The sequence below is a fragment of the Lethenteron reissneri genome, chromosome 54 (assembly GCF_015708825.2).
Source record: "Lethenteron reissneri isolate LAM-NWPU_2019-01 chromosome 54, ASM1570882v1, whole genome shotgun sequence".
NCBI classification, from domain to species: domain Eukaryota; kingdom Metazoa; phylum Chordata; class Hyperoartia; order Petromyzontiformes; family Petromyzontidae; genus Lethenteron; species Lethenteron reissneri.
In genome coordinates, this window is record NC_083832.1 from 2740658 (window position 1) to 2765691 (window position 25034).

A 25034-nucleotide genomic window follows, 5' to 3' on the forward strand; every position below is an offset into this window, starting at 1 on the left:
CGCTGTGCAACGCGGGGCGAAGGAACAATGTGGAAGAACGCGGAGCTGTCCAGCACGAGAACAAATAAATAAAGAAGACACAGTCGATTGTCGTCGAGCTGATTTATTACACCTGCATTGCCCCTTACAACTGGCGGTTTGTACGTGCAAACCTCACGCTGCACCTGATTGTCCTCAGTTTCCCTCGGTTAACTGTGCGCACCGCGTATTTCACTCCTCTACACGTGCACACGGTGGCGATAGCTGGACTGGGCCACAGCCTTTGGAGCGGTTTTGTCGGATTGGCCCGGGACAGCCGGATAATGTTGGAAGCAGCTGGATAATCGATGATAAACTATTGATCTGCTTTACATTTTCACGTGACAAAGCCGCTTCGTTGAGCTATCATCTGTGGTAGCCAGGTCACTTCTGACAGCTCAGTGGGCCTTAAGTGGTAAATAAATAAATAATCTTTAGTTTTTGGTTTAGTGTTGCCCCCTTGCATATATGGGTTTTCTCCAGGAGCTCGTTTTCTCCTACATAAACACTAATCTAGTTACAACTCCCCAATATAGAGAGGATCCCAGAGCTTGGGCATTTGCTGGCACCGGCTCTCCGCTTGGCTGCTGCTGAATTCCCACTCGTCTGTGGTTCCTGCTCGCTCCTCTCAAGTCGTTCTCTCGCTTCAAGAGCGAGTGAGTTAATAACTGCGGCGCGTTACGAGTTGAAGTTCTTTTCTGCTGCAGTTGGAATTAGTGGTCAGTCGGCTTTGTTAGCGTGGCACCCAAGCTATGGAATGCCTTGCCACTTGAAATCAGGCAGTCGGTAGACATTTAAGTCTGCTTTGAAAACCCATCTATTTTTAAAGTGGCCTACCCTGTATAGTTTGGTCAGTTGGCCTGTCTTTGTTTTTGTTTCCTGCTTTTCATGCATTGTGCATTGGGAACCTAGGATGGAATGTGCATTGTACATTTGAACTATATTTTTCACATTCTTGCGTCTCTTCCCCCAAACAGTATCCTGATTCTTCTACTATCGATGTTGCATCACGAGACGTCAGTATCCATTCTGTACTTTAACACAGCATTGCAACCTCCCTGTATTTAACACATTCCTGCGGAGGGAGCTGGTAGGAACGTTGGGTTGCTTGGTCAATGGCCAGGGTCAACGGAGGCGTGGTGTATTCCACAAATATGCCCGACTGTGAGGGCGGGCACAAGCCGGCGTGAGTAGGTTAAACGTTGAGTTTTATAAGGGCACCACGGAGTGACCAGCCCCTCCCCACCCAGCCCCACCCCTCCCAGCCCCACTCCTCCCACCCAGCCCCACCCTCCCCACCCAGCCCCTCCCCACCCTCCCCTCCCCACCCAGCCGCTCCCTCCCCAACCAGCCCCTCCCTGCACGACGGACGGACACAATAATCCCCTGTGAGCTGGTCTAACCAGGAGGTTCCAACCAGTAAAAATGTATGTGTAGCTATGGAATTGACAGCAAGGGCGTTGCGGTGGCGAGATGTTAACTACCTCGCCTGGTATACAGGAGGTCGTGGGTTCGATTCCGACCCTGACGCCTGCTGTATATTTGGTCACGTGGATTTTTCCCTGGGTCCTCTGGCTGCTATAAATTTCCACGTGATAAGCCACTTCGTTGAGCTGTCATTTGTAATAGCCAGGTCACGTCTGAAAAAGAGCTATACAGCTCAGTGGGCCTTACCTGGTAAAATATATTTTTTTAGTAAGTTGATTAAAGAGTGCTTCAAGAAAAGCCAACGTCCCTGTGTGTGTGAAGAAGCAGGTGATTTCCCAATACACTCCATTGGGTCCGATTCTGGTGTTCATAGTGGAAGTTTGTAGTGATATTTGGTCATAACAAAAAATCGAATTATCCCTCGGTGATCAAGAGCAATTGCCTTTCTACCAAAACGTGATTCAGGCCTGGCCACCTCTGACGAACAGCTCATATCTCAATGGGCTGTACCTGACAGAACATTACAGGTAGTCCTCTACTTACGATGGAGATGCGTTACGACGACCCCATCGTAAGTCAAAAATATCGTAAGTCGAAGATGGCCTAGCCTACCCAGGAGTCTTAAAGAATGGTGATCATTCAGCGAAACAGAGCAATGTACTTTACCGTACTGTATATACTATATACTGTATGTATTTATTAATTACAATACTGTATTGCACAGTGAAATGTAAAGTAAAAAAAAACAAGATAAATTCTTAGCCTACCTATATGAACTACAATTTAACAGAAAGTTTTTTCAGGAAACAATCCTATCTGCTATAAAAACTTTTAACCCAAAAATGAAGTCGCTAAAGCTACGTATCATACATGCATTGAACGTATCGTAACGTATCATATTGTACGGTACTCGCCAAGATTAGTACCTGGTACGCTGCTGCGTTTGCCTGCCGCGCGAAATTTTTTTATATTTTACAATTTTGTCGTATCGCCATCGTAAGATCGAAATATCGTAAGTCGGACCATCGTAACTCGGGGACTATCTGGACATCCATGAATGAGAGCAAATTATTCCTCTGCACTAATCACACCTCCGATTAGCACGGTTGGCTACATACGGTGCGAAATAAGTTCATCGCACATACACAAAGTTGCAAACCAGTTATCAACTTGAATGAGTTTTGGGCATTGTTAGAAAGTACACTTTATTGCGAAGAAAATGTCATCAACAATTAACTTGGCAATTTACACAAGACCTGAAATATCTTGAATTACAGAAGATTGACATCCCTTAGCCAAGAGCGATGCTGAAGCGTGGGAAGGTAACTAGGAAACACAGACACCATCGTGAAGCATGCACGGTAAAGCCACCGCCTCCGCTATAACCGCGCACGTGGCCGCATGACATTCTCGCCGAACCTTGTAAGCCACAGGCCCTGGGGGGCATGCATATGCGTGGATTAGCGCGCACGGTATGGACACCATAAACAGCGCACAATGACATGCTGATGGACAATCTACTTCGGTGGTACTGTACACCTAAATATGTTTTTAAACAGGGCACAACCACCTGATGAGACTCGAGGAAACGATAAAGAAACCAATGTTTTTTTATTTTACCAGGTAAGGCCCCGATTGAGCTGTGGTAGCTCTTTTAAGAAGCGACCTGGCCACAAATGATAGCTCAACGGAGTGGCTGGTCGTCACGTGGGAATTTATAGCAGCCAAATACTCCTTAAGCGCATGTTGATTCTAAATATGGAGGGGACAACCCTAGGACCTGGAGAAAAATCCACGCACCCACGGGGAGAGAGAGACATTTCGAGGCGAACAAAGCCTCACCAGGGTTTTCTATGACGCATTGCTATTAAAGAGCCCAATAATTTGGTATATTGAAATGTGATTTTATTGCAGAGGGTAAACAAGCTCCCTTTTTGTGACTTTATGTAAATATATATTGGTTTGAATAAAAGTGTTTGAGGAATTTGCTTTTCTCTTTGATGTGCATAACTATGCTGGGACTGCATCCGACAAACCATTGAACATACCTACATGCGTAGGTATGTACAACTTGATAACACTGTAATCAACTAAAAACTGACAGTGTGTATTGTTAGGGTGTTCATGAGGTTGCTTAATCTGTGGAACTGCCAGTGTCTCTGAGTTAGATGAGGCATACATATTATTTGCCTGTAAGAGACCACTTTATGTGCGTTTACACCACGTTTTTTTTATGGATTCTGTTTTTTATTCCTTAATATAATGCCATCGTGTTTTAGGCTCAGTTTATATTACAATTATTATGGCAGATTTAAAATCGTGTTTTTAGAGATATATATTAAAAAAAATTAGGATAATTTGTATATTGCGATTACAATTTGCTATCTATTTTTTTACGTCGCTTATTTATTGTTTATTATTGATTTATTTTTACCGTCACTTGTTGCGTATGTTGGAGGAAGCGGTGGTGTTGTTTTTTGTTGATGAAACACGATTCGAGAGCTCCTTGGCTCACAGAGTAATGCAAAATAAACTGAAACTTAATGGACAGCTGAAGAAAGCCAGTTTGGGTTCGGAAATATATATTTTTGCACGGACATCATTTGCCGTAGCAAGTGTAAAGCGTTCCAACCTCCCCCCCCCCCCAAATCTACGCTCAATTCGTCTGGTCAAATTCACCTTATGGCACGTGAATTTTTTATAAATGTAACTCAACAGAGTATCACTTAAAAATTGTACAATTTTTTTTCCATGCTGTCATTGTGGATTATAGGTAAATAATAATAGGTCTGCATCACCACATTAGAATTCCATCTTGGTTGATCTGCCTATAGGTTGTTTAATACTGCAGTGCGTTACCTCAAAATCCAATACGGCAACATTGCGAATGCTTTTGCACCATGTCGCTGGGTGATGGTGAAGGGACCCACCCCACAGTGTTCATGGAGACCTCTTGCCTACACGAGGCAATCCATACCCATTGTAATGAGCAGGCTAAATGGGGCACAGGAGGGCCAGAGAAAGATCGGCTTCATTTTATTTACCCGAAACCATGTTGGCGCTCACCCACTTAAACAGTAAGCTGCTCATTAGTGAAACAGACATGTGTCCGTTTATTTTGTAGATTTAAAAAAATGCATGTTCATCAGGATGTCATTGTACACGTACGGTAGCTGGGGACCTCGTAAGCGACTGCTTGGACCTGTCCATGAATTGGCAAGCCTCCCTCTTTCCAATGTGTTTTCGGGTCATACCATGTTCTTGTACCATGTTTGTTGTCCTTCCCCTGTACCTCCGATTAGCACGGTCGGCTAACACGTACACGTTCGGCTTCTTCGGGAGCTCTCGTGAAACTGAAGAAGCTTGCAAAAAACATCGGAGACATCGTGCCCGACAACGCGCGGTGCAACCATAAAAAAACACATCGAGAGAGGGCTACGAAGCACGATAAAAACGCGAAAACGCACGCAGCAGAACTCTCCGTCAGTAGGGCGGGGGCCCTCGCGGGCACCGTGCCGACCCCTTGGGCGCGTGGTGGCCGGGGGCCTCACAGGGGGCCCACGTCCCACCAATGCGTGGCGGCGAAGTGCGCCCGGCGCGTGCTGGAGCCGCAGTGGACCTCGCCCTTCTTCACGTGGTGCGACAGGAGGTCGTCCACGAAGGAGCAGCGCAGGCCGAGGGGCTCGAGCAGCGAGCACACGCTGGTCTCGAGGGCGCACTGCTCGTCGATGATCGGACCGAACGGCTTGGGGATGGCCAGCTCCTTGTTCAGCACCACCATGTTCACCTGCGAGTCGTGACACGCGCAAGAGGTGAATTTTCTTTCACGTGTGTCTGTTTAACTTCTTTAGCAGCGTATGTTGCCAACCGCGCTAATCCGATGAGTGTCTCACAGTTTATAACGGTTTGTTAGAAACGTCATTGCTGTGTTCACCTTTCCACAATAAAGAATACGACGTTTAGCCAATTCTGGCCGTCCCCTTATGATGCTAATTGTAATTATTGGCGAAACATTGTACTCATTGTGAACCCGAGGTTTGCCGCACAACATTGCAGCAGCAAAACAATGACGAGGGCGTCCACACGCACCACGTTGGAGAAGTAGGCCTCGGCCTTGCTCTTGTTGAGGAGGAAGAGCACGGGGAGGTCGATGATGTCCGCCTCCTCCAGGCCCAGCTCCCTCTTGAGCACGTCGCGGTTCCAGTCGATGCAGCGCTGCCACCACACACAGGACAGATAAACGGGGAGCCGGGGGATCGCGTCCCGTCAAGGCCGTGTGGCAGGTGCCTCCCCTACGCCGGCAAGCTGTTAACGGCGCTGTCTCCACCGCTGCGTACGTCCAGTGGTGGCTCGGTCGATGATTCCATCGATTAACAATCCGCCTCCCATAGGGTCCCATTTCTATCGAGATTTGAAGCTTTTGGGACTGCAGTAATCTCTCTGGTTCTTTCGGTAAAGTCACTGTGGTTTTCCCACCTGATGACGATTGCTTGTGTTGCAATCGAAACGTCGTGATACGGTTTTACGATATCACGCGGCCGCCCATTTCGGCCAATCGGAGCGGTCCCAAGTGGAGTCAGCCAACCTCAGCTTCTCCATCAACCCCTTAAGCCGCTATCCATCTTCTTAGCCAAAGGCAAGACATTTGATTCATTATTTATCCATTTTTCTATTAATATAAATGCTCTAATATGTTCCTATAACGTGTTTTTATTAAATATTATAACCTATGTTTTTAGGGTGAAAAAGATCAACTTCTGGTCGTCTTGGAAAAAATTAAGCCTTTAACGTGCATTTCCTATATTCGATTAATGATGATGTCAAGTAACGATGGTTTTCGTGGACCCAGTTAACATCGTTAACCGAGGGAGCATCGTATATCTGTACAGCGGCTGGGAGGGCAATCGCTCGTGATGATAGTATCGTCGCTCCGGTGTTTGTCAGCAGGCATGGAACATTCATTGACTTAAATTGATTCTTTCTGGGCAGTCGCCGCTGATTGAACCGGGTCCTCAAGTGTCGTGAGTTGATGGTCTCTGCATTAAATAAAATACCAAAAATACCGTCACGTTAAAGTTGGTTCTGGAATTCATTCGGATAACATTTCAGCTCTGGAAATTCAAAATGTTGGTTTGACTGTCATACCATGAATATTAGTCTGTCACAGAGGAAAGTGCTGCCCCCTACTGTGTGAATCGGAGGTCACTTGCCGGGATTTTCAGAACTAGTTCAATGCTATTCACTTCCATAGACACGAACGTTCGCACTGCTGTGCGAGAGCTCCTTTTTGGAACTTTATCTCGCGATTGAAAAAGAGCCTTTTAGCTCGTCGAATTCCTCCAGTACAAAGACATATTTTGATTCTGACGATGCCAAACGTGCAATCGGAATAAAATTGGGTAAATAGACCACAAATTAGAATGTTTTAAAAATCTGATTCTAACATTCACGAAGCGTGCATGCCGATTTTATTTATCAGAATATCTATCTTGGAGGAATCCGATGAGCTATAAAGCTCTTTTTCACAGATGTCCAGTAAGAGGGGTGGGGGTGAAGAACGTTAAAACAACGAATAGAAAACATGTTAATAGTGCAAAGTACAAGAAAGGTAAACAAATCACCCACATACAAATACAACTAAACCATCCCCATCCTACTAGGCAAAACACACTGAAGGTCGTCCTATTCAAAAAAACTAAAAAAACTTTTAAAATGTGACCAGGTAAGGCCCACTGAGCTATAATGCTCTTAAGTCACGGAGATAGGTTCAAAAATAATATTATTTAATATTATTTTTTTAACCTATCTAAGTGAACCTATCTACGTGACTTTACCGAAAGACCCAAAGAATATGAATTCCTGCAGTCACGAAAGCTTTAAGTCAAGATTTATGAAGCTCTTTTTCAGAAGCGACCTGGCCACAAATGATAGCTGAACAAAGTGGCCCATCATTTGTATCAGAAAAATAATGATTACATGATTTATTCTAATCGTGGAATTGTGCATCTAAAATTCGATTCCTTACAAGTTTATAAAAAATAATTGTTTGGAAAAAAATTGATGTGACCCTGCATGGGCGAGAACAGGTCGAGATGTTTCGAATGATACGTTGCAAACCGCTGCCGGGGTGGTGAGCGGGACACCTCACCTGCACGTAGGTGTTCTCCATCTTGAACTTTTCATCCACAAGGATCTCGCTGATCACCGCAGAGCCCTTACTTTTCAACACTGAGGGAACAACAAACGCACACACAAGAGGGCAGAGTCAGTCCTAGCTTATTCTCTCTCTTGGTGATTTGAGGATCTTCTCATTCACAATCCCGACGTTCTTTCTGCACAAAATTATGAGTGTGTGTGTGGCGGGTGGTGGTGTGCCTGTCTCCGTTTGGCAGCCGTAACGCAGCGGTGGGGCATTCCACATTCATACGAAGAGGCCGGTCTCTCCGTATGACGATCACTTTTAACGAGTCGAATTGACCCCGGCGACCAGGGTTTGAACTTCGCAACCTTCTGATTTTAAGTTTAGCGCTCTGCTAGAAATTAACTCGGCCAGCCGCAGAACAGTTGTCCCAGATAGACCCAAGTAGATGGTGGATATTGTAAAAATTTACCCTTTCCCATTCCGATGACGTACACGTGTACGTCACATGTACGTCGTCAGTTTTTATTTCAGTTTTTCTTCCAATTCCGTTCCGATGACGTACGATCTTGGGCACTGTGTACACGTAGGTACGCACACGTGTACATTCCGATGACGTACATGTACATCGTCTGAACGGAATTGGAAGAAAAACTAAAAATAACTTCATCGGTACGTCTTCAGGTCGAAGACGTACCGAGGCTCACACAAGGCCATGCGGGAGGGCGTGTGGCACAGTTTGGCGCCACCTTTCATAGAGTGCGGTCGTGTCACTACGGTTCTCTGCGGTGAGTAACAATGTATTTAAAAACAACGACGCATTCCGAGATTCAGCGATGAACGGGACCCACCCTGCACCTTGCAGATTTATTTTTGGCAACTCCGTCCCACCGCGCACATAAACGCCGTGACCCACCTGGCGTGGATCATTCTGTTGTCATGTCGTCCAAGCGCAGCAGCGAATGCGCAGAAGAAACAAAACTTTGAAACTTTGATTAGCGCATCGTGTAGACCTCGTCGAGAGTAATAGATTGCCGTGTCGTTCGCCTTCAACAGACATAAAATGATGTCGCAACGCAGTTTATGCGAGAGCCGGGGGCTTATGGGACCCCGGGGTCCCTCCTTAAGGTTCAATTGGTAAGTTTTATTAACTTCTGCACGAGTGCGTTGTTTGCGGATTAAACGCACATATATACGGTGGGGGAAGGCCTTCATCCAGTAGCGGGCTGGCAAAGGGCTGCTCGTCATTGCTCAATATTAAGAGTCCAATATCCGTAAACAAAAAAAGAAAATAGGTCAACAATCCGCTTTGCTCTACTGCCACGCACTCTGCAGCTCGTATTCCTGCAGGTCAAGAGGAGTTTGTGCGTACCTTGAATTACTTTCGCACCGTACGTAGAGAGACCTTTAACTTATTCGAAGGGACACGGCGTGACCGGACAGAAACGCGCATTGGCGATGCTATCAGCGTGATTTTACATTTTCCTAGATGCCGATTTGCGCCACATCTCTGCTCGCTCACCCTCCGGGCGGCTCTCGAAGAGGCGCCTCTGGCCGTGTCCCTGCTGGAGCAGCTCCTTGAGGAGACGGAGACACGCGTCGGGACTCGCGAGCAGCAGGCGGAAGCCCTGTGGGTCGCACGGCGGCACCACAAGCACATCGCACACAACGACGACAACAACAACACAAACACGTAGAACACAACGACAATGAAAACATCACTCAAAGCACAACACAATGCACGGTAACACAAACACGTCGCACACAACGACGACAACAACAACATAAACACGTAGAACACAACGACAATAACAAAAACACATCACACACAACGACAACACAAACACATCACACACAATGATAACACAAACACATCACACACAATGATAACACAAACACATCACACACAATGACAACAACACAAACACATCGCACACAATGATAACGACAACACATCACACACAACGACAACAACACAAACACACCGCACACAACGACAACAACACAAACACATCACACACAACAACGACAACAACACAAACACATCACACACAACAACGACAACAACAACACAAACACGTCGCACACAACGACAACAACAACACATCGCACACAACAACAACAACAGCACACAGAGACAAAGATCGTTAGCAACTCCGCCGTTGGGCAGGGACCTCTCCCGGAACGTCTTCCACTCTTCACGATCTCTTTGCCACCTCCATGCAAATCTCATCTCATCCTGGGATTAAGGCGCGAGATAAATCTATAACAAGATCAAATCCTGCCGACTCATTTTGCTGGACCCTCCTGGACACGTTGTGAGGCTCAGGTTTTTCTGAATGCACGTTTTTTATTCTCTAACTTAATAACTAACAGCGCCCTGTCAACAAGCTGCAGGATGGAGGCCTCCTCACGGCGTGTCGCTCATACAGCAGAACCCCTCTTCACGACCACCCCTGTTAGCGACCAATTGCTTAGCCACTGGCCTCCATAGAGCCCAATGTGTAGTGTATAGTGTAGTGTATAGTAGTTTAGTGTTTTGTATAGTAGTATAGTGTATAGTGTAGTGTATTGTAGTGTAGAGTAGAACCCCTCTTCACGACCACCCCTGTTAGCGACCAATCGCTTATCGACCGGCTTCCATAGAGCCCAATGTGTAGTGTAGAGTGTAGTGTATACTAGTGTAGTGTATAGTAGTGTAGTGTATACTAGTGTATAGTAGTGTAGTGTATAGTAGTGTAGTGCCTGCATAGAGCCCAATGTGTTTGCTTACTAACCTTTCCCCTGTTAACGACGGGCTCTTGTAGGTACAGTAAATATTAAGTAATGCATTTATTTACGACGTTTCTTTTAATATTACGTGGTTTATAATGTTTGTTAGTATCTTCATGTATTCATATCCATTGTTTTAATAACAGTAAAGTACTTTTTTGGGTGAAAATGTGTAACTTTTGATGCTAGCGGAACGAAATAAGCCTTTAACATGTATTCCTTTGCTCTCTAACAACCAAATCACTTAATGACCGGGTTCATGGTGCCAATCACCGTCGTTAAGAGGAGGAGGTTCTACTGCAGTCCATGGTGCCGGTCAGTGTGACTTGTGAAGGCGGTGCCCAGGATCAGGTCGGACATCACTCGCCACTCATGTTTGCCGTGGTCACAAATAAAGCTCCTGCCCACCCGTTTCACAGTCCAGTGCGTTATTTTGTAACTAATTTTAACCATTTATTTTTTATTTTACCAGGTAAGGAGGCCCACTGAGCTGTCTAACATTTTTTCAAAAGCGACCTTGCCACCACAAATGATAGCTGATCGAAGTGGCTCATCACGTGGACATTTATGGCAGCCAAATACACGAAGCGCGTGTTTATAAAGTTCGTTAGCGAGTGCGTTGCCGCTCCACCCCAATCTGCTAATATCTAGTTTGCAATGTAGGATGATTAATGAAGAAAACAGAAAATAATGGTATGATTTTCCGGATTTTGCCGAGTCTGGCTTTCCATTGCTGCAAGTTGTTTGCGCGCAAGTGTACACAACACGTACATTGGCTCCTTGAGCCACTGGCCCAGAAATGTTTTCTCCATACCACCGATCGTGGCAAATGCTTACAATGACTTTCGCGAATATATTTTATTTCGAGATCACGAATATGCATGGCAGCAGAGCCTCCGTGATGGCTTTTGATGAGAGCGTTTGGTTTAAGAAGGATAAGGTTATGCTGCACAGAGAGAATATCTTTTTGGGAAGAAACAAAACATAATTATTCGATAAGAAATTCAACGGCAAGTGTGTCTATGAAACGGATGGTAATACACGCGAAGCTTTCCGTCTGCGGTGGAGACTGCCCACGGTGAACGCCGGGCAGCGTTTGGCAACCCCCGAGCGGTGCCAACCGAGGTGCGAGCATCCTCGGCTCGTGTCGCCGCGCCCACCTTGCGGTCGGGCGCCGGCACGAAGCTCATGAACTCGTCCACGTGGCCCACGGAGAGCCAGTCGCTGTAGAGCTCCACGGGCGCCTGCACCTGCTGCGCGAACAGGAACTCGCGCACGGTACGAGCCATGTTGCGCCCCATCTCTGCGCTGTGGGAGGTGGGGGGGTGGGATTCACACCGGCCGACGCACGGGTTGAGGCGTTCCGTGAATTGTTCCATCGCAGGACTGCGAGAGATGGTGGGGGGCACTCGGCGATGCCTTCATCCAGCAGTGGAATGGAGCGTGGCTGGTGAGCAATGTGCCGTTGCTCACGTGGGGAAGGCGCTGCCGATGATGATGCGACCGAGTGGGTATTTCTTGCCCCTGACGACGACGGGGGGAGACACCTCGAGGTTTCCGAACGAGTCGAGGCTGTTCACAGCGTCCTTGTAGGCGCATCGTGTCACGTAGCCAAAGTCGGGCCCCTGCAACGGCACGTGGTTAGGTTACCCCGACAGGCAGCGTGAGGAAATAATTTGTTCTAACTCGATGTTTATAACCCCATAGGAAACAATATTTTGAAATAATATTTTTTTATGGTGGTTCACCCTCTGAATAAATATATACAATAGACTTTCGATTGTCCACGTGCAGTTTATCCGATATGCGGATTAACCGCGCACCTGGGATTTTGACATAAATAAATAAAAACTCACGGATTTTACCTGAAGGACAAATTAATAATCTAAAAATAGTTTTCCATTGTTTATATTGGAAATGTTTATTACAAGTCATATGCTTTAACCGAACAAATACATTGCTCCAGTTAATCAGAAATCCACATCGCCTCTACAGTACAGTAGTTGCAATATCTTTACAACAGTGGGTGGCGGAGTTTGGTTGATGTTGATTGACGTGGCTCTGCTGCTATCCACTGAGTGGGCTGAGTCTTCTGTGCAGGAGCAGAAAAGTGTTATTATCACTCAGCACATTGGTCGATCGTACATTTTCGTTCATCTATTTTCTTAACTCATAGAGATCCAGGGGAAATTGATATTTTTTGATTATCCGTAATTTTGAATTATTCGCGGCCATCCTCTCCATCATTAGAGAGGTTAATCGAGAGTCTACTGTGTATGTATATTAATATTTTCTCTCCCTTATGTGTTGTAACAAAGTCATATTTTTTTCATAATAGAGGTGTTTTTGGTTAGATCGTTTAAATATATAAATGTGTCGTTAAACCTGCCACCACCCGCCACAGCCAACTAGTAAGGGTTGTCACGTAAACACAACGTGGCCAATTCGTCACGAGTACAGCACAACGGTGTGTTGGAGAGCCAAGCCACAACATTTACAATCCGAGTACAACTTTTTGCCAGTAATTACAACTGACTTCATCAGGTGACAGCCACATTTATGGAGAAGTCCACCTGTTTCGTTTCTTATATAAAGGCGTAGATGTGGTGACCACACTTCTGCGCTCTTGTGCAAAGTAGGGGGAGGATTCATGAATCAATATACATTATGCATGCGCATTATGCGAGCCCATTGATCTTATCCTTCCTGTCCATTGTGTGTACTAAAATAGCCGTACCAAAATTTAAACAATGTATTATTTGATGTTTCGCTTCCGATTCGCTAATCTTTCTTTGCTTGCATTGCATTTCACCTAAAGCCCTTAGTTTAAAGACCACTTTCCAAATATATTCGTGAAACGGTTGCCAATTTGCAGGATAGTTTAACGTTTTTGTCACCCGTTTGGTAAAAACGTAGTCCAAAACCAATGTAGCTTGACCAAGGCGAATTTTTATTTCATTATATTTATTTTTACATTTCTCTGTGCAGCAATTGGTTGTTATTGTGTTTATAGACCTGTGCGCATTTGTATTACACGCTAAACGCTGAGATGTAATGGCATGTGACGTGCGGTAACGATATTAAATGATGATGACAATGATGATAATGATGATGACGATGACGATCATGGCTTCAATTCATCCCTGGTCTGTCTTGGTCAGATACCAAAGAAATTGTCTTCACCCAGTACACCACATCAAGTGTTCCTCTTGCTCTACGGCTGTGGCTACTAGTCGTGCACGACTTCCCCGGTCTACAAGCGACCCCCGAAAATAATCGGTCAGAAATTCAGCCCAGATGATGACGACGAGGATGACGACGATGATGTAAGTTGATCGACGGGCTGCCCTGGTTTTTCTGCGGTGTTGGCGGCTGGCTTAAGGGGGGGCGGCGGCGCGCGGCGAGCAGTCACCATGATGCGCAGGGGGATGTCCTTGAGTTCGCGATTCCGGGGAGAATCGAACACCACGGGGAGCACGCGGTTGGGAGACTCGCAGTAGCCGAACTCCATCTGGTCCTGCTCACGTGACACAGATCCCCCATTGTTCATGCACCGCACCTCCCATTAGCGCGGTTGGCTCCGTGTTACATTGAGGGTAATATACGTAGTAAAAAGACAGAAAAAATATATGGCAGAACATATACGAGATAGACAATACGGTGAAGTCAATCTGAAAATGACATACAAATTACCGCATTCTCCATTTAAAAGGACGCTCCAAACTTGGGGGGGGGGGGGTAATTTAAAAAAAAAGTATGTTATTAATAATCAGTATCGTACTATGGAGAACAGTCTTCCAGAATGTGGTGATGAATGTGCTGCTTTATTAAATAGGAAGAGGTGTCTTCTGGTAAATGATTATACTGGTAGGAACCTCCTGGTTACACCAGCCCACAGAGGATTATTGTGTTCGTCCGTCCGTCGTGCATCCAAAAATGGGAGGGGTGGGGCTGGGTGGGGAGGGGAGGGTGGGGCTGGGTGGGGAGGGTGGGGCTGGGTGGAGAAGGGCTGGTTACCCCGTGGTGCCCTTAAACGTTTAACCTACTCACACCGGCTTGTGCCCCCCCTACAGTCGGCCATATTTGCGGAATACACCACACCGCCGTTGACCCTGTCCATTGACCGAGCAACCCAACATTCCTACCAGCTCCCTCCGCAGGAATGTGTTCAATGGCCGTTAGCGCCTTCTGTCCTCTGGGTGATTGTGAATTGCGATCAAGAACCATCTTTCGGAAAAGAGGATTCTGAACTAGATTAAAACACCTCTTCTGGAAGACGATCTATGTGCATCCTCCAGATTATGTGCCCAGAACTTTTGATTTAAAATAAAGGGGGAAAAAAAGTGTGAGAATATGGTTGTTATTTATTTTTAATATATATCACACACACACACCTGAATTTTGAGAATGTATTAGATATCTGGAGGTGCAAGTTGTTACCTGTCGACAGTATTCTCTCATTATTCCCGACAAGGGATACGTTCCAGAGACGCTCGTGATTAGCAAGTTTCCTAGACAATGATATTGGCTCTCCGAATATCGTGCACGCAATGTATGCAGATGCTTGTAAAGGTTCAAGAAGCTCTCACTATCTCTTGATCTCATCACTTTATCTCATCACTTTATCATCTTCTTGGTTCTTTCGGTAAAGTCACGTAGAAGGGAAATAATAAAATAATAATAATAATAAAACATAATAAAATACAATTCTCACTGACGTTTCGGCCACAACGACAAGCAGCCGTCCTCAGGTGAAGAACAGGTCTGTCGGAAAGACAGCGTCATGAGAATTGTATTTATTGTGTTTATTTTTATTATTTTATTATTTCCCTTCTACGTGACTTTACCGAAAGAACCAAGAAGATGAATCCCTGCAGTCACGAAAGCTTTAAATCGGAACTTTATCATCTATTTATCTTATCACTTTCTCTCTCATCACTTTATCTCTCATCACTTCATCTCATCGCTTTATGTCATCTATTTATCTCATCACTTTGTCTCTCATCACTTGATCTCATCACTTTATCTCATCACTTTATCATCTATTTATCTTATCACTTTCTCTCTCATCACTTTATCTCATCACTTTCTCTCTCATCACTTTATGTCATCATTTTCTTTCAGTCTCTCTCGATGCAGCCGTGCAGAGTTCCAGATGCGATTCGCCGACAGCCAAAATCTTGGAGCACAAGTTCGTGAATTAACGAGGAAGACACATTACTTCTTATCCACTTGGCAGGAGCATTGCACTTTGCGGAGCGATCGAAGCGGTGACTAATCAAAAAGGCGAGCGCCGAAAGATGCGAACGGACGCTACCTGCATCCAGATGTCGTTCTCATACGTGTCCAGGATGATGGCCTTACACTTGCCCTTTTCCGCGACCTTTCGCATCTCCTTCACGAACGCGGTGTTGTTGCCGACCCTGCACGAGAGAAGCGCTGGTGAGGAGCGGCGGTCGGCACGGACAGCAACGGTGAGCCGTGACGGCCCGATCCTGTTCCTGTGCGTACGGTACGTTGAACTTCTTTCGCACTGCACGCAGCCAACTGCGCTAATCGTAGGTGCTGATGCGAAGTCGACACTGAACTGCCAGGTCTGCAATTGGCGTAACGCTTCTCTGCAGTCTACTTCTGGGTGCCCTCCCCATCACATGTTTTATTTTAAATGCCTGGTCTTTTCCCCCAATGTTATCCCCATTGTGGTACCAGTGTTACGTAGTGAGACGAAAGTATCCATTCAGAATGCACGCAGCGAGTGCAATCCTTCGCAAACGAGAATGGACCAAGGAAGTGGATATCACAGAGCTACCTCTGAGAGGGGTGTAGCAGAGGGCAGCATTTGCCCACCCAAACCCTGCGATGTGAGAATAGTGTTCATCACATGACAGTCGAACTGATATTTCTGAAAGCGAGATGCACAAGAGATAGAGATGAGAGAGAGAGCTGTAGATAGGAAGTACATATGAGTGGTCAGTAATAACATCTGTACATATGATATATTAATGTCACGTGGTCCAGCCGGTACACAGAAACTTGATTTTTAACTGTTCCCAGTTTTAACTTTTAAATTTTACCAAGGTAAGCGATATAGTTGTTTTTCAGAAGCGACCTGGCCACAAATGTATTTACCACCTTATAATGTATTTAACAATGCTGAGGGGTTGTTTCTCTTCCTGTTCTCATGCCCAGTTGTCCTGCGCGCGATTGACCCGCGGCATGCACTGTGGGCGCAGTCTCCAGCTGCATGGGCGCCACGGTGGTGGGATGTTAACTACCTCGCCTTGTATACAGGAGGTCGTGGGTTCGATCCCGACCCTGACGCCTGCTGTATATTTGGAGTTTGTGTGTTCTATCTCCCCGTGGTCACGTGGATATTTCCCCAGGTCCTCTGGTTTTTCCCTCCGCGTTTAGAATCGACATCACGTGTTTATAAAAGTATTTGGCTGCTACAAATGTCCACATGATGATCAGCGACTTCGCTGAGCTGTTATTTGCGGTGACCAGGTCGCTTCTGAAAAAGAAGCTATGTAGCTCAGTGGTGGGGCCTTACCTGGTTAAAATAAAAAATAAAAAAATAGCTTAAGCCTGATGAGGCTGGTTGTAATTACCAGCGAAACGTCATACTCGAATTGTAAATGTTGTGGGTTTACTCTCCAACTTACCGCAGAACGAGTAGCGAATCGCAATATTTTATTTGTGTCGAGTGGTGGCAGGTTTAACGACACATTTATATTTCCGCGATCTACCCCAAAAAAAACTCTTATTACGGATAATATTGGTCGCAAAATCCCTACTACTACTACGTGTTAAACCAGTGTATAGCTTAGCCCCCCCTGGACGGCGCGTTACGCACTTGCACATGATGACCTGCAGCGCCGGCTGTGTGTTAGGGGTCATGATCCACGGCGCGACGCGGAACACCGCGCTGTCGGTGAAGATTGGCAGTGCTGACCGTGTCCTGAGCGGGAGGAGAGACAAGGCAACAGTCGTCGGGGGGGGCCCTCGCTCACATCGCCCAGGGGGTGGTTGAAGGACCTTCCTCTTTATGAGGGCCGGATTTTTGAAATACCTTTGATGGGCCAAATGTTATTATGTACACCGACCACACCGATATAAATAGTACGCTGCCGATAGATGAACGCTCTTACCGCATGCTGAGTTTCAAGCAAAGGATTTTACGTAATATTTAAACAATTTTTTTTCAAGAGTGATGATTACTTTTGAAAATTGGTACGCAAGAAAGGGTTTAGAAATGAACAGCCTACCACTTAAGATTGGTAGGACTGACAAGGAGGAGATCTTTGCTGACATTAAACTCTGATCAGACTCGGACTACGTATTGGCTGCATACCTAGTACTACGCAAAAGACAACAGGTGACTAACATTCCAAGCACTCTGTTGTTGCCAGGTTGAAAATATTCCCTCCTCAGTGCCCGATTTGTGCAGCTAAGAGGCTTGCAGTGATGAATGAGCATTATTTGTGGCCTGTTTTGAAGTGTTAGACTTCATGTGGCTGCGGGCCATATGACATGAACTTGAGGGCCATATGTAGCCCATATGAGCCAACTGAGCTAATTGGAGGTGCGTAAGGACAACAAATTAAGCACAAAGAACAGTTCTAAACAAATTCGTTTTCAATCTAGATTTAAAAGTGCCTCGCTCCAGTGGCTTCCTATTATCGGAAGAGCATTCCAGACGGCCGCAGAAGCGCAATGTGAAAGCGCGCGATGCTGCGGATGACCCGTCTTTGTTTGATGACCAGCTGCGAGGAATGACGTGCTGATGGTTTATGGTCCTTGACGAGAAAGATGGATGCACGGGGATAGACGCTGTCCGACTGCTGCTGCTGCTGCTGCTGGTCCTGCTTCCCACTCACCGGCAGGATGACCTGCAGGAGGCTGAGGTGGAAGTGAACGAATCCGTTGAAGTCGGCGTCCGGGAAGCTGAGCCCCTCCACGTAGAGGTTCACCTCTCCGCCACGACCCGGGTACTCGAACGAGTAGCTCGGCCTGCCCGGCCCCAGCGACTGATTCACCTCTCCGGCCCTGCTTGGGTCTAAAGCCAGCGAGGAGGCAGGGCCACAGGGCGGTGAGCACCGGTCCAGATATCACTTGCCACTGATGCGAACCACGTCCTCGAACGAAGGTTGTTGACGGACTCATAAGTGTGGTGTGCTTACAACTGCGCCACTGTTCACCGACAGATAAAGCATCGCGTGCACGAGACTGTTAACTTGCAGGGCTGTGACATGAAGGGTGAATATGAGGCCTGTAGGGATTCACATGGCCTTTTGCATTTTATTAAGATGTTGATCCTTATTGCATTGGAGTTGCACATATAACCTCTGGTGGCTGCGGTGTGTACGTAATGCGTGACAGTTTTGTTCATTGCATTATATTATTTGTTGTAACATCAGTGTACTAATTTGCATATACACATGTGCATGTACAGCCCTTATATAAATGCGAGATCATCAGCTCACTACACATAAGTACCCAGTTTAATCGTAGGTGGCTAAAACCCAAATTCGAACCCAGATTCTCAGCGGTGTCAGCTAGGTGCTTGGGATTTTATTTGAGATCTTGCCATCTGCATTGGAGAGGCGTGACACACTTGATGCATTAAATCAGCCAGTGGACTTACATGACCAGAAGCTTTTGCAAACGCTTGATTCGTAATACGTGCAAAAGGTGAGGATAGCTGAATAGCGGGCATGGCTATCCAAGTAGTGGGTGGGGCCACCTGAGTAGTGGGTGGGGCCACCTGAGTAGTGGGTGGGGCCACCTGAGTAGTGGGCGGGGGCTACCTGAGTAGTGGGTGGGGCTACCTGAGTAGTGGGTGGGGTCACCTGAGTAGTGGGTGGGGCCACCTGAGTAGTGGGTGGGGCCACCTGAGTAGTGGGCGGGGCTACGTGAGTAGTGGGTGGGGCCACCTGAGTAGTGGGTGGAGCTACCTGAGTAGTGGGTGGGGCCACCTGAGTAGTGGCTGGACCCACCTGAGTAGTGGGTGGGGCCACCTGAGTAGTGGGTGGGGCCACCTGAGTAGTGGGCGGGGCTACCTGAGTAGTGGGTGGGGCTACCTGAGTAGTGGGTGGGGCTACCTGAGTAGTGGGTGGGGCCACCTAAGTAGTGGGTGGAGCTACCTGAGTAGTGGGTGGGGCTACCTAAGTAGTGGGTGGGGCCACCTGAGTAGTGGGTGGGGTCACCTGAGTAGTGGGTGGGGCCACCTGAGTAGTGGGTGGGGCCACCTGAGTAGTGGGCGGGGCTACCTGAGTAGTGGGTGGGGCTACCTGAGTAGTGGGTGGGGCTACCTGAGTAGTGGGTGGGGCCACCTGAGTAGTGGGTGGGGCCACCTGAGTAGTGGGTGGGGCCACCTGAGTAGTGGGTGGGGCCACCTGAGTAGTGGGTGGGGCTACCTGAGTAGTGGGTGGGGCTACCTGAGTAGTGGGCGGGGCTACCTGAGTAGTGGGCGGGGCTACCTGAGTAGTGGGCGGGGCTACCTGAGTAGTGGGTGGGGCTACCTGAGTAGTGGGTGGGGCTACCTGAGTAGTGGGCGGGGCTACCTGAGTAGTGGGTGGGGCCACCTGAGTAGTGGGCGGGGCTACCTGAGTAGTGGGCGGGGCTACCTGAGTAGTGGGTGGGGCTACCTGAGTAGTGGGTGGGGCCACCTGAGTAGTGGGCGGGGCTACCTGAGTAGTGGGTGGAGCTACCTGAGTAGTGGGTGGGGCCACCTGAGTAGTGGGTGGAGCTACCTGAGTAGTGGGTGGGGCTACCTGAGTAGTGGGCGGGGCCACATGAGTAGTGGGTGGGGCCACCTGAGTAGTGGGTGGGGCCACCTGAGTAGTGGGTGGGGCTACCTGAGTAGTGGGTGGGGCTACCAGAGGAGTGGGTAGGACTACCATAGGAGTGGGCTTTTAGGCGAAGCCAACCCCAGAAAGTGCCACTCACTGTGTGGGCAGGGCTAGTCAGTCGAGTGAGCGTGGCTATGGAATAGTAGGCAGAGCTAAGAAGGTGGCCAGCACACAACCGACATGTGCTCTGGATTGAACCTCCCAAACATTTGGTAGCTTTAACCCGCCCACGAGAACGGATTTCCAATCTATTTCAACCGTTGGCTCTACTGCTCACCTGCGTGTGGTAGAACGGATTTCCAATCTATTCCAACCATAGGCTCTACTGCTCACCTGCGTGTGGTAGAACGGATTTCCAATCTATCCCAACCGCTGGTTCCGCCACTCACCTGGCATGTGGAAGACGCCCACGTGCTTCCAGTCGGGGCTGTAGAGCTGCAGGCAAAACCCGTGGGGCAGTACGGCGGGACCGCGCGTGCGAACCACCATGGGAGCCATGTCCTTCAGGTCTGCGGGGCGGAGACGTGAAAACCCGCACGGTGAGGCACCCAAACCCCCAGCAGATGTTCGACAACGTGGTTCTTATATAACGGTAGTCATTCGTAACAGGGGAGAACTCTTCAAGAGTTGGTGGTCATCAAGACGGGGAAGTGCCAAGTGCAGCCCCCACGCAATAGAAAGCGACATTCGCTGTTAAGCATCCACGTACGGGTGTGTAACGCTTGCAAGCGTGTACGGGGTTGTCCAGATGTAGTGTGACCCCCATCCCCCCCGACCCCATTTAAGTCTCTAAAACGTAATGTTTATGAAATAAACTTCATTTAAAACAGAAATGAATATGCTAAGGAAAAACAAAATTGGAGGTCAATTAATTGGGGGTGACAAGGACATCGGGACCACCCTGTACGGTATAATTAAATGAAGACCCTTAAATCCTCTGACAGAGTAACAATACTAACGAAGAAGTAAATGTACTGACCAGGGATTTATAAGAGTTAAACAAATGCCGGTATCCATCCGAGGTATTTTGTTAGGTGCAACAAAAGAGCACGAAGCGATGAACATTCGTTGTGAACGCGCGTCATACGGCGCGGTTAAGAATTCTGAGCTTTCAAATCGACGTCGATCGAGATGGCAAGTCGATCGATGCGGCTTACCCGACTCGCCCTGCAGGATGTGGTCGTAGTTGTCCACCGCCCCCCCCTCGCTCTCCTGGTCGCAGTTCACGAGCAGCACGGCACCGTGTCCCTGGGGCCCCCACTCCCAGCTCCCCTACTCCGCACACACAAATATCAAAGATTCCCCCGTGTAGCCTGTAACAGACTGTTGGCGCAAGTTCTGTTCGCGAGCAGCACCTATGAAGGCCGGCACTGTGGCACACGAGGGGGTTGGGTGGCCAACACCACATCCGGCCGCCTTTGTCTCCCTAGTGGCGATGTTTACACATCGCACCTAGGTACTCATTTTAGGGTGAGTAGACCTAGGGGAGGTCAGATAATCGTCACTGGTGTTGGCCGTGAGCGGCAATCGAACTCGGGTCACCTGGTTCGTAGCGCAGCGTAGCGCTAACCGCTACACTACCACTCCCCACACACACACACATACACGCATTATCACGTGTGTATGTATGTACGTACGTTCAACTTCTTTTGCACCGTACATATCCAACCGTGCTAATCGGAGGTGCCGGGAGTGGGGGAAAGGACAACAAACTAAACACAAAAAGCAGTTCTGAAGAAATTAGTTTTCAATTTAGTATAGTGGTGTCGCGTATGTCGTGTATTGTAGTAGAGTTTTATTGCCAGAAAGGGGAAACTCTATTCTCATTTTTTAATTCCTTTATGTAAGTTCACTTGCTTGCTTGCTTGCGCGCTTACGACCGTGCACATATTTCGGTCGTTTTTTAACCCACTTCCCGTGATCCAATCGAGCTGACATTTTGCACACAGACTCGTTGTGCGTGACAATTTATTTTCGTGAAAATGTTTTTCAAAATGTTCCACTTTTTAGGAAATGTTTTTTTCATATTTTATTTAAAATACCAATGTGATAAAAATGAAACTCTTACACAAGAAAAACAGAAATGAATAATAAAATAAAACCGATGCCTACGCATATAAAGGATTTATAGTGGAAAACTTAGTTTTTACGGGTTAATTTTTTCATGCTATGTTTCAGACAAACACTACTTTCATTTGCCTCTGTTTAAATTCGTGTATATTAAAGAACTGTCTAACAATATCCTTGCATGTTGGCTTTACACGTATTAACTGTGCTTTGTGCTACTTCGCCATTCGGGTAGCAAACGGTTGATCGATTACAATAAACGGTTGTGATCACTTTAACACGTAGGCTTTGTGATCACGATGCCATTTATTGATGACTATATCCTAGTGGCGGCTCCTGCAAATCTCTCAGGGGGGGGGCAAATGTCTGGATGATTGATAAGGATAAGGTCCACCCATGCAATGGATAAATTAACAGCTTAAGCATGTAAAGGCAACTTCACTACTTTAATATTAATGAAAAATAAAGTGACTCTTACAATACATCTTGTTTGTTTCTATACTCACTATTATTACAATCCACTCAGTATATTTTATTAAAGATTCCACTAGGTAGCGACAAATAATATTGTTGACTAGAACGTGCTTACGTATGATGACGTAAGCAGGTTAGTGCGAGCCCTCCCGGAAGCCATAGAGAATGCATTGCAGCGCCCGCCGTTCGAAAAAAAACATCTTTGAATGTAAGTCTATGGGAACACTCTGGGCGATTCTCAGCCAGAGTGAAATCGCCCAAAAAGGCGGTACTCTACAGAACGTGACATGACGCTGATTGGACTATATCCAGAGGCACAGTGACGGCTGAGATTGGTGGTGCGTCGCCCAATCGCCCTAATGAAGAAACCGCCCCTGACTATATCTCAGACTGAATTATAATGTGCATGTACTGTACGCAGCCCTTTGTCAATCCACTGCTGGATGAGAGCTCCCCCACATTGTGTGGGTCATGCGAATTGTTTTACCATACTTCACCACCCCGGTTCGTAAAGGCAGCGGACATAGACATTGGAGCATAGTACAGTACAACAATGGAATGTTGCTACACCGCCCTCTGCTGACAATGTAGCGCCACAGCCATTATGCTTGATGTAAATTATGTACCGTACGAATGTTACTTCTAGGCTAATTGAGCAAACGAAAATATACAAAGAAGAAATAACAATTTATACGCGTACAATACAAACGAGTGGGGTAAAAAGTAAGGCATTCAAAAATGTATTCTTGAATAGAATTGCGACGCTAAATCGTGACTATTCTTCTGCCACAACTTGACGGACGACGTTTCATCAAGTCATGGACTAGTCGTTAATCACTTCACGCCAATTATCTGTGATCCGAAATTATATTGTATTCATAATAAAGATTTTATGGGGTTAGATCGCGTAAATATATTGTGTCGTTAAACCCGCCACCACCTGACACAGCGAATTAGTAAGGCGTGTCCACGTGTTAAGCAAAGTTATACAAGCTCGCTGTCACTTTGAACCGTTATTTTATGTTAAACCGCTTCTTGCATAATTTCAATTGTTACGTTACCCGGCTGCTCAGGACGCTGTTGAAGTTTAACTAAACAACAACAACAAATAACATCAAGAAAACTTTCGCCCACATTAACCCCGATAAGCATTTGTGCTCATTCATTAAATTGCCAACTCCTAGACAAGCGATAAGTGCAGTCACCCCCCTGCCCCCTCTAGGCAACTTAGTGAGACTTGGCATTGAAGTGCGCGTGGCATATGGCTGATGCCCTGTCTCCTGTCAGCGTGCCAACAAAGCCCCGACCAGCGCTCTGCGTGTTACATAATCGGTGGCTGGCAGACTTTCGAGGCGAGCAGGTGCAGGTTCGCGTCTGCATTCTGAACGAGCGGTGGAGGAAAATCAACAAAAAATAACCCACAGCCGTCACGCATGCAATGCAATTATAACGCACCTTGTTTACTCTCTCTCTCTCTTCGTTAAACGGCGAAATAAATACATCAGATGAATTTTTTTTAGAGCACGTTTACGGCTTGGAAAACAAATGAGGCTGATACCAACGCACAAATGAAGGCGAGTTCCTAGACATCAAAATGCGCGATGGCCACCGTCAGTCCCTCTCAGTCATGCCTCGCATGTCACGCGACGTAGCCGTCACCAGACGTGGCCACAATGTTGTCTCCTTTTGGATTGGGGGGGGGTCTAAAACCAGGCCGTGTGCGGTTATAAACATACGAACACGTATGTTGAACTTGATTTGAAGCTTTCGTGACTGCAGGAATCCATACTCTTTGGTTATTTCGGTAAAGTCACGTAGGTAGAAATACAATCAAATAAATCACGACGTTTCGATCGCAACACAAGCAATCTTCATCAGGTGACTAACAGCTTCAAATCAAGATTGAATCCATCTCTACGGGGAGGTTTCCACCCATCTCTTAGCCACCTGATGACGACCGCTTGTGTTGCGATCGAAGCGTCGTGATTTGTTTTATTTTATTTCTACCTACGCGACTTTACCGAAAGAACCAAAGAGTATGTTGAACTTCTGTGACACCGTACGTAGCCGACCGTGCTAATCGGAGAATGGAGACGACGCGCGTGCAGGTGGTGCAGCCTATGAAGGTGGGATGTGGGTGTGGGGGGGGGGCAAGTGATGGCGGTTGGCTGGGGGGCCCTGACACGGCCGGCTATCAACGTAGGCACCTTTGGCATTTACGGAGGGTGGCGGCACATTGTTGGGAATCGAGAGGAGTTGGTGGTGGGCAGCGTCACACAGCTCCA

The 25034-nt window shown here is 47.0% G+C and overlaps 1 protein-coding gene across 1 annotated transcript in view; it reads right to left on the reverse strand.

Annotated features, from left to right (window-relative positions):
- Positions 1–2742: 2742 nt before the first annotated feature.
- Positions 2743–25034, reverse strand: part of LOC133356612 (protein-arginine deiminase type-2-like) — a 44968-nt gene continuing 22676 nt past the window's right edge. The window contains 13 exon segments of the mRNA XM_061574246.1: positions 2743–5233; positions 5536–5661; positions 7595–7674; positions 9108–9213; positions 11518–11665; positions 11831–11982; positions 13770–13874; positions 15675–15780; positions 17211–17299; positions 17301–17315; positions 18235–18413; positions 20598–20717; positions 21366–21480. Coding sequence (XP_061430230.1) covers positions 4994–5233; positions 5536–5661; positions 7595–7674; positions 9108–9213; positions 11518–11665; positions 11831–11982; positions 13770–13874; positions 15675–15780; positions 17211–17299; positions 17301–17315; positions 18235–18413; positions 20598–20717; positions 21366–21480 — 1581 coding nt within the window. The 3' untranslated portion in view covers positions 2743–4993.